Source organism: Mirounga angustirostris, unplaced genomic scaffold (genome assembly GCF_029215605.1).
Source record: "Mirounga angustirostris isolate CCGP_5_RB_7025 unplaced genomic scaffold, mMirAng1.0.hap1 SCAF_3, whole genome shotgun sequence".
Lineage (NCBI taxonomy): Eukaryota > Metazoa > Chordata > Mammalia > Carnivora > Phocidae > Mirounga > Mirounga angustirostris.
Window position 1 is genome coordinate 107,670,882 of NW_026991711.1, and position 11,316 is coordinate 107,682,197.

The 11,316-nt window shown below is 33.0% G+C and overlaps 1 protein-coding gene across 1 annotated transcript in view; it reads right to left on the reverse strand.

Moving 5' to 3' along the window:
- LRP1B (LDL receptor related protein 1B) overlaps positions 1 to 11,316 on the reverse strand; it is a 1,839,752-nt gene that overhangs the window by 335,244 nt on the left and 1,493,192 nt on the right. The window contains exon 43 of the mRNA XM_045868938.3: positions 8,886 to 9,090. Coding sequence (XP_045724894.2) covers positions 8,886 to 9,090 — 205 coding nt within the window. The remainder of the gene's footprint in view (positions 1 to 8,885; positions 9,091 to 11,316) is intronic.

Sequence of the window (11,316 nt, forward strand, 5' to 3'; positions counted from 1 at the left end):
AAATAATGATTAAAACATAAGAGACAGGCTAATATACAGAAATGAGTGGTAATTCCATGGCACTGACCATGAACACTATGGCATAGCAACCACAGAATTCTGATAACTGGCAAAATAATAAGGTAACTTTGGACCCATACACATACCTTTATCCAATGAACATGATAAAGTAACAGAACATAAAGATTGAAGGTAATAAAAATTGAGTCTTATGTATTATTGGAGGATGGATTATATCTACCCATTAAAAAAGGATTTCAGTGTTTTCTTTGCATTTCAAATTATAATGGTCAGGTCACCAGAGAGGGCCATATAACCAAGCAATTTTCTTAGACTATACCATTATTAAAATAAATAAAAGCATAGAGAATCCCCCTTTTTTTTTGTAAAGTTAAGTCTATTCCTAAATCCATGTGACACCTATAGAAAGGTCAGATCTTTTTTTTTTTTTTTAAAGATTTTATTTATTTATCTGACAGAGACAGCAAGAGAAGGAACACAAGCAGGGGGAGTGGGAGAGGGAGAAGCAGGCCTCCCGCGGAGCAGGGAGCCCAATGCGGGGCTCGATCCCAGGACCCTGGGATCATGACCTGAGCCGAAGGTAGACACTTAATGACTGAGCCACCCAGGCGCCCTAGAGAGGTCAGATCTTAACTGTTTCCTTAACTGCATGGAGAATTGCACCATGTCTTTTGTATGCAAAAGTATTATACAAAGTAAATTAACTCAATCAAAGTGGTAATGAGTATAAAGAGAAAATGACAATTCTCACTATGTATTTGAAGCACTGCAGAGAGAGAGGAAAAAAACTGGTTTGTTTATTTCAGAAGCCTAAATTGAGACCTAAAAACCAAATTCATAAATAAATTTTGTCTCAAAAAAGAAAAAAGATGCTTAAAACTAAAATAAGTTATCTTATCAAGTACCTCCAGTGAAATAAAAAAAGAATATGTTCAAGGTGTGCTTTAACAATCATCTGGCAGAGATGTTGAGGTGGGGAGTGCTCATGTGTTCATTATTAGGTATAAAAACAAATATAAGCTAAAATCAATACAAATACTGTTCTCTAATTTTGTGAAAACAGAAGTCACTGTGAATTCAAAGATGTAGAAAAGATGACCCATGTCCTCAAATCTAGTTAAGCAGATAAAATATAGGTTCATTCAAAGGTGGCTAACAATACCAAAATAAGTTTTTGACATCTCAATTATAATTCTTAATATTTTGAGGTCATATCATACATTCAGAACAGAATTACAATTATTACTTGATCTGCAATCTTTTCTTATTCTGTAGACTCTAAATTCATACACAGAGGGCTCTTTTATAAATGAGGCTTTAGGAACAGTTTCATGAGTTAAGTGCTAGTATCTAGATTTGCTTTGGAACTCACCAGTCTGTTATACAGCCTTTCAAAAGAAAAAAAAAAAAAATCCACCCACTCACAGAGATCAGCCTTCTTCCACTTATTACATTAAAAGAAAACACTGTTCAATTTATCTTCAAGTATGGAATGTGTGACACAGACCTAAAAAATCATTATCTTGAAAGACAATCACTCTGTCATTAAGGAGGGATTATGGGGCAGTAATATTATTTGGAGGTTTTATGGCGTTGGGAAGGAAGTAGAGGAAGGAACAATTTTGTAAATAAGCTGTTAAGCATTTTTGCATTGTCCTGAAGTTTCGAGGTTCTTCTTTTTTTTGTGAGGATCTTTATTAAAATAATTTTTATGAAATTAAGATAGATGCAATAATGAAAGATTCTGAGTCATCTAAATCCTGGTTCCACCTAATTTGCATTAAAGCAGAAAGAGAGATGGCCAAGTCAGCACACCCTACCTGCAAAGTGTCTCCCACTGCACCACATTTAGTGAGCAGCCTTATCCAGCAGGTAGCACTGGCCGGGACCAGCATCCCTTCAAAGAAGCTCTCACCTGTGGCATCCTGCAAATGGCCTTAGCCTAGACTGGTGCTACGCCCAAGTGGCTCCCACCCTAGGGTGTGGGGTTCAGGAAACAACTCCTGCCCACAGCAGTCTCATTCCAGACACAACAGAAGGGCACACAGGGGCACCACTGGAGCACTTGGTTCTGGTGACGATGGGGGATATTCTTCCGGACCCCACAGGATACCTTCTGCATAAGACCACTATTTTCAAGACTAGGAGGTACAGCTCCACCCTAACAGAGAGTTAGGCAAAATGAAGAGAGAGAGGAACATGTTCCAAATTAAAGAAAAAGAAGAAACCTCAGAGGAAAAAACAAAAAAAAGCAAAAAACAAACAAAACCTAACCAAAGTGGAATAAGCAACTTATCTGCTAAAGAGTTCAAAGTAATGTTCATAAAGACACTCACAGGACACAAGAGAAGAATGGATGAGGATGATGAGAACTTTAACAGAGAGATAGATAATGTGCTTTTAGATATGAGCTGAAAAATACAACTGAAATTTACAAAAGTATGCTAGAAGAAATCAATAGCAGATTAGATGATGCAGAAGAACAGATCAGCAATCTGGAAAACAGGGTAGTGAAATCATCCAGGCTGAACAGCCAAAATAAAAAAAAAAAAAAAAATTAAAACATGAGGATAGTTTAAGGGATCTCTGTAACAACATTAAGTGCTTACAGGAGTCTCAGAAGGAAAAAAGAGAAAGAAAGGTGCAGAAAATTTATTTGAAGAAATAATAGCTAAAACTTTCCTAATGTGGGGAAGGAAACAGACTTCTAGGGTTCAGGAATCAGAGAGTTCCCAACAAAATGAACCTGAAAAAGTCTACACTGAGACACATTATAATTAAAATGTCAAAATTTAAAAATGGAGAATCTTAAAAGCAGGAAGACAAAAGCAACTACTTATACACAAGGGAACCCTCATAAGACTATCAGCTAATTTTTCAGCAGAAAATTTACAAGCAGAAGAGAGTGGCCCAATAAATTCAAAGCACTAAAAGAAAAAATTTGCAACCAAAAATACTCTATCTGGCAAGATTTTAATTCAGAATTGAAGGAGAGATAAAGAGTTTCTCAGACAAACAAAGTTAAAGGAGTTGATCACAACTAAATTGGCCTTATAAAAAATTTCAAAGGGATTTCTTCAAACAGAAAAGAAATGGCCATAATTAGAAGTAAGAAAATTATAAAAGAAAAAAAAAACCCTCTTAGTAAAAGCAAACGTATAATAAAAGTAGTAGATCATCCACTTATAAAGCTAATATGAAGGATAAATGACAAAAGGAATAAAATCAACTGTATCAACAACAATTAAAGAATACACAAAATTTAAAAATATCAAGTATGACCTCAAAAGCATAAAACATGGTTGGGTAGTAAAACTTTAGGGCTTTTCTAAAAGCCCTAAAACATGTCTGAACTTAGGTGTCCATCAACTTAAAATAGACTGATTATATAAAGATATATTTATAAATATGTATAAATAATATATACTTAATTTAAAATTTATAATTATTTATAAATAAATATATATTATATATAAATATTGCAATATATATGAATGCCACCGTAACCACAAATGAAGAAATTGTATAATTATGCAAAAAATAAAGAGAAAGTAATCAAAACATGACACTAAAGAAGGTCGTCAGTCATAATGGAAGAGAGCAAGAGAAGAGAAGAGAACTTCAAAAAACATTTTAAAAACAATTAACAAACTGACACTATACATACCTATCAGTAATTACTTTAAATGTAAATGTACTAAATGATCCAATCAAAAGACATAGGATGGGTGGCATTGGTGGTACAGTGGTGAGCATAGCTGCCTTACAAAAGACAAAGCTGAATGAATTAAAAAAGAAAAGTTCATGTCTATGTTGTCTACAAGACAGTCACTTTACACCTACAGGCATACAGACTGACAGTAAAAGGATAGAAAGAGATATTCCAGGCAAATGGAAGCAAAAAGAAATCTGTGGCAGCAATATTTAAATCAAAAAAACAAAACAAAACAAATAGGACAAAAAAAAACAACAGACTTTAAAACAGACTATAACAAGAGACAAAGAGGGCATGACAATGACATAATGAAGGGATCAAGCCAACAAGAGAATACATCAATTTTAAATATCTATGCACCCAACATTAGAGTACCTAAATATATAGAGCAAATATTAACAGACATAAAGATAAACTGATAGTAATACAACCATAGTAGGGGACTATAACACCCCAGATACATCAATGAATAGAATATCCAGAAAGAAAATCAATAAGGAAATATTAGCCTTAAGCCACACATTAGACTAGATGGACTTAATAGATATATACAGAACATTCCATCCCAAAACTGCTGAATACATGTTTTCAAGTGCACATGGAACACTGTCTAGGATGGGTCACATGTTAGGCCACAAAACAAGTCTCAATGAGTTTAAGAAGAAGTTTTTTTCCCTATCACAACAGTATGAAACTAGAAATTAGTTACAAGAGGAAAACTGTAAAAATCACAGAAATGTAGTTATTAAACAACATGCTACTAAAAACAAGTGAGTCGATGAAGAAATCAAAAAGGAAATAAAAAAATACATGGGAAAAATAAAATTGGACACAAAATACTGTAAAATCTATGGAACCCAGCAAAACAAGTTCTAAGAGGGAAGTTTATAGTGATACAATCCTACCTCAAGAAACAAGAAAAACCTCAAAAAACAATCTAACCTTACACCTCATAGAAAGAAAAAAAGAACAAACATAGCTCAAAGTTAGTAAAAGGAAGGAAATAATAAAGATCAGAGCAAAAATAAATGAAATATAAAGACAAATAAATAGAAAAGATCAATAAAACTAAAATAAGGTTCTTTAAAAGGATAAATAAAATTGATAAACTTTAGCCAAATTCATTAAGAAAAAACAAACAAGAGGAGACCCAAATACATAAAATCTGAAATCAAAGCGTAGAAGCTACAACTGACAACACAGAAATACAAAGGATTCAGGGCTCCTGGGTGGCTCAGTCGGTTAAGCCTCTGCCTTCAACTCAGGTCATGATCCCAGGTCCTGGGAACGAGTCCCACATCGGACTCCCTGCTCAGCCCGGAGCCTGCTTCTCCCTCTGCCTCTCCCTGCCGCTCTGCCTACATGTGCTCTCCCTCTTTCTCTCTGTCAAATGAATAAATAAAGTCAAAAAAAAAAAAAAAAAGAAATACAAACGATTGTAGGAGACTACTAGGAACAACAGTATGCCAACAAGTTGGATAACCTAGAAGAAAAGGATAAATTCCTAGAAACATACAATCTTCCAAGGCCTTTATCAGGAAAAAAAAAAAAAAAAATTGGAAATGTGAACAGAATGATTACTAGCAATGAAATTGAATCAGTAATCAAAAACCTCCCAAAAAACCTCCCAATTTTACTAAACATATGAAGAGATAATACCTATTCTTCTCAAATTATTCCAAAAAGTTAAAGAGAAAGGGATGCTTCCAAATTTATTCTATAAAGCCAGCATTACCCTGATACCAAAACGAGACAAAGGCACTGCAAAAAAAGAAAATTACATGCTAATATCTTTTCTTCATAAACATACATGCACAAATCCTCAATGAAATATTCAATTCAATTAAAAATGAGCAAGAGGACCCTGAACAGAGATTTTTCTGAAGAACGTGCAGATGGCCAACACATACAGGAAAAGATGCTCAACATCACTAATCATTAGGGAAATGCAAATCAAAACCACAATGACATATCAGCTTATACCTGCCAGAATGGCTAGTATCAAAAAAACAAGAAATAACAAGTGTTGGCAAGGATGTGGAGAAATGGGAATGGTCATCTGCTGATGGTGAGAATATAAATTGGTGCAGCCACTACAGAAAACAGTATGGAATTTCCTTAGAAAACTAAAAATAGAAATGCCATTTAATTCAGTAATTCCACTTCTGGGTATTTATCCAAAGAAAACAAAAAGTCTAATTTGAAAAGAAATACATATCCATATGTTCACTGTAGCATTATTTACAATAGCCAAGATGTGTAAGCAACCCGAGTGCCCATCAATAGATGAATGGATAGAGAACATGTAAAATATATATATTGCAATATTAACTCAGCCATATAAAAGAATGAACCCTTGCCTTTTGTGAAAACATAGATGGATTTAGAGGGTATTATGTTACATGAAATAAGTCAAAGAAAGTCTAATACTGTATGATATCATTTACATGTGGAACCAAAAATACAAAATAAACTGACAAAACAAAAACAGACTCATAGATACAGAAGCAAACTGTAATTGTCAGAGGTAAGGGAGTTGGGGACATGGGCAAAATAGATGAAGGGGATTAAGAGGTATAAACTTCCAGTTATAAAGTAAATAAGTACAGGGATTAAAAGTACAGCATAGGGAATACAGTCAATAATGTTGTAATAATTTTATATGGTGACAGATGGTACCTAAACTAATTGATCATTTTGTAATGTCTATAAATGTTGAATCACTATGTTGTACCTGTAAAATTAATGCAATATTTTACGTCAACCATACTTCAATTAAAAAAAAACAGAGAGAAGAAATGAAAACAGTTTTATGTCAAGATTGGATTGTATTTATAGTCAAAAGTTAACACATTTTCTCTATCCTATGTCTTTATGTAACAGAAAAATCTCTGCAGTATTCAATATGCTTTTTATTAAATAAAAAATTGCTATTGGTTAAAATGGAATTCTACAGAATTTCTTTTTTTCAAAGACAGAATGAATCAGAAGCTACTAGAGATTATATAACCTTGAAATCTTTGTTGCATTATACAGTCCTATGGTTTCTATAATTCAACTATCCAGATGCATATTTATTAAAAGCCAGATGAGTGGGACACAGATTTGCTCCTTTACAATGAAGATAAAGATAAGGAAATCTAGATGGATGTAAAAATGTAATAAATTTTGAAATACTTTCCCAGTTTGGGGGCCAAATCAGATTTTTTTTGATGATAAAAGTAGAGGAAAAGTAATATGTAATTCTAAGTTTGAGACAAAATTGGTTAGTGTCCTGTGGTAGGATAAAACCATAGCCTTTAAAGTAATGTTCTCCTCTCAACATTTGCATTTCTACAGGACAGAAATCTTTTTTCCCCCAATTTTATTGAAATATAATTGACATATAACATTGTGTAAGCTTAAAGTGTACAACATGATGATTTGATGTTGTATATATTGCAAAATGATTACCACAATAAGATTAGTTAATACATCCATAACCTCACGTAGTTAGAATTTGTGTGTGTGTGTGTGTGTGTGTGTGTGTGTGTGTGTGGTGCAGGTGAGAATATTTAAAATCTACTCTTTCAGCAACTTCAAATATACAATACAATATTGTATACTATAGCCAGCCAGAAAGTATCCTGGTTTAGACAGGGATGCAAAATGGAGAGTTGAAGTCTTAACTAGGCATGTATTTTTTTAAGTATCAAAAGAAATCTTTTAAGTTATATTAGAGACCTGATGACTGAACCACGTAGGGGGGCTATAATTACCATACATAAGAATACACTGTGGGGGGCGCCTGGGTGGCTCAGTTGGTTAAGCGACTGCCTTCGGCTCAGGTCATGATCCTGGAGTCCCTGGATCGAGTCCCGCATCGGGCTCCCTACTCGGCGGGGAGTCTGCTTCTCCCTCTGACCCTCCTCCCTCTCATGCTCTCTGTCTCTCATTCTCTCTGTCTCAAATAAATAAATAAAATCTTAAAAAAAAAAAAAAAAAAAAAAAAAAAAAAGAATACACTGTGGGGATAAAAGCAAAGCAGGTATATAAAAAATAATAATAACTTGAAGTGGATAAAGCATTTCTATAAGGCACTGTGGAAGCATTTTCTGTATCAGTGCCTACTAGAAAGTAATACCACATCCAGGACAATGATTTTCCTGACTGCCATTTTAAAAGTTATCCAATAGCTTCATTTAGAGTTTCTCTGCTATGTTCTTGGGCACATACTTTTGTACTGTATCCTCATAATAACCTTGAAAGTTAGGTAGAGAATTTGCATATTAGAAAACTAAAATTTATGAAGATTAAATGATTGGCCTTTATTTTTATTTTACTATTATTTTTTTACTGATGATGGCTAATTTTCATCCAATAGCTATTCTTTTATTTTGTTAAAAAAATATTTAATTTATTTAAGCTAAGGAAAAAAAAAACAGTTTACCCATTTCTCCCACTCCCACCACCTCTTGTAACCACCAATGTGTTCTCTGTATCTATGAGCTTCGTTTGTTTACTTGTTTGATTTTTATGATTCCACATATAAGGGAGGTCATAAGGTATTTGCCTTTTTCTACTTATTTCACTTAGCAGAATGCCTCAAGGTCCACCCACATTGTCACAAATGGCAAAACATCATTCTTTTTTATGGTTGAATAATATTCAATTATATAAATATACTATATTTTCTTTATTCATTTGGCTATTGATGGACACCTGGGTTGCTTCCACATCTCACCTATTGTAAAATAATGCTGCAATCATCATAGGAATGGATATATCTTTTCAAATGTGTATTTTTGTTTTCTTGGTTTAAATACTCAGAAGTGGAACTGCTGGATTATATGGTATTTGTGTTTTTAATTTTTTGAGGAACCTCCATACTGTTTTCCATAGTGACTGCACCAATTTATATTTTCACCATCAGGGCACAGAATAAAGTTTTAAGAGTTAGACTGTCTCTATGGTAGCAAATGCCCTTGAACAAGTTTTTCAAAAATATTATCTAGTTTTCTTTTAAACTTTATATTCAATTGAATTTGTTCAAACAATTACATATTTTGAAATCTCTTGATACACATATTTCAGGCAAGTACAAAGTATATTTTTTTTTCAAAAGTATAATTGCTTAAATCTATAATCAAGAAATTCTCAGTTAACTTACATGTCTCTGGGATCCATCATATTCACATCTTTCAATTTTTCCTAGGCTGCCATCTGAGAAATACAGCTTTTCTGCACGGTGGTCAATGGTGAGACCATTTGGAGTGAGTATGTCTGTACTGACCACCACTTGAGCATTTTTCCCAGTCAAGGTAGATCTCATTATACTTGGATGTTGTTCATTCCAGTTGGTCCAAAACATTAAACTAATTAAAATGAAAATTGTGATAATAAATTAAAATTTTCATTAACAACAGAAACAGTAGAAATATGGTGATGTCAAGCTGTTTTAAAAAAAAGCAAAATTATTTGTCTCATATTCTATGATCCTTAAGGAAGTCTAGGTAACAAGTGGAGATATGTATATTATATATGCATGTATATTTTTCTTAGTTTCTTAAATAAAACCTAGAAACTACTTCTGAAAAACAATTATCTTGTACATTCTCTCAAATAATTTGATTAAATTGAGTCAGTTTGATGTATAGTGAAAACTTATTTTAATCATGGATGAAACAGTTATCCTAAATTTTCTGTGAGTTGCAAATGTATTTTAACTTATTAATATCATGTTTCAGCATATTGAGTATCATTGTCTTAGACATTATTCTTAACCTAACTATATTTCTTTTCTTTAATTGGCAAATATCAAAATCTCCTTCTCTTTCCTGGTTCGCTTTTTAGATTCTGCATTCTCCTTTGTATAGGTCTTAGAGAAACACAATTAATAAACTACTATATTTCTTTAATTTCTTCTTTTCTCTTCTCTCTTTGTCAGTGTGATTTTTTAAATAAATGACAATGTTGATTTTGGGATTCCAGAGGTTAGTCTCAAATCCCTAAAAGTATTATCTGTTACTTAGAGTTTTTATAGAATGCTTTAAATCAGTGTTTGTCAACTTGTTCTTTGGGGAAGCCTTTACAAGTCACTGGAAAAACAGAGTCTGTAGAGTTCCAGTTTCTAATCCCTATTTTTACCAAAACAGCTCTTCTCTTATTTTATCTATAGGACTGTCCCTAAAATTTTATTTGAAGACTGGTTGTTGCTGCTTAGAATGGAACAAAGGAGAGAAGGAAGGAAGGAAAGGAGGGAGGGAGGGAGGCAGGAAGGGGAGGAAAAAGGGAGAAGGTGGGAAGGATGGAAGGAAGAAAGGAAGGAAGGAAGGAAGGAAGGAAGCAAGGAAAGAACAAGGAATAAAGGAGGAAAAGAAGAAGGGAGGAAGAGAGAGAGGCTGACAGGCAGGCTATTTTACGTATTTGAAAAAAACATGCTTAATATATGTTGGCAGAGAAAAACTACTTGAAATAATATTTCATATTTACAGCAAGATTATATATACCATTTCTATGTATAATCATTTAAAGGTCACGCAGAATTATAAACAACAAAATTTTCAATATGTGGTTTTTTAGTATTATGCAAACACTTATTACTGAACAATATTCAAGTCACGACAAAAATCTTTCTATTTGCTAATTTAAAATAACCCCCACAATTGAGAAAAGCTGGGTCAACTATGCTCTTTGTTAAAATGTTTCATAGCCTGGGGCGCCTGGGTGGCTCAGGTCATGATCTCAGGGCCCAGGGATCGAGCCCCACATCGGGCTCCCTGCTTGGTGGGGAGCCTGCTTCTCCCTCTCCCTCTACTGTTCTCCCTGCTTGTGCTCTCTCGCTCTCTCTGTCAAATAAATAAATAAAATCTTTAAAAGAAAAAAAAAGTTTCATAGCCTTTTAATCTATCCTATGGAATACGAGTGTTCTAAGTGAGCAAGTGTCAAAAATATTTTGTCCTATGAATGAGTAAATTTGCAAAAACAAATGGCATTCCACTTTCTTAAATTACACAGTAGTTTTATCCACACAGTGTGACTTGAAAGAAAAAGTTAAAACATTTTAAAAGTTATGCATATAATATAAAGTATTAAGTACACTTATCTGCAGTATTTTCCTAAATTATTGGTTTTAGAATTACAGAATTTCTGAAGGTATTAGTATTCCTTTAATTTCACCTTTCATTTCACAAATAAGAAAACGGAGGCCAAAGAGCTATGAGTAATTAAAATTATAGTAATTGAACCAAGTTTTGAACTCAAATAGTTTTTTACCTAGAATTTAAGATTTTACTTTAAAATTTCTGTTAACCAACTGACATACATTTTCAAAAGTGATTTGAAAGTGTCATTGATATGTATAACAAAAAATATTTTTATACTTTAAATTTTAGTTATATGTAATTTTTCAATTAAAACATTTTGATGTGTTTAATTCTAATTTACATTTCACTATGTTAGATGGAAGTGTAATTTTAGCTTATGTAGTAAATATAAGATAAAGCACTTATCAATTAAAACTAATCATATATAATATTGTCAGTCATCTCCCTTATGTTTATTTCAAAACTGTCTTAGAAATTCCTTTGATTAACTGCAGA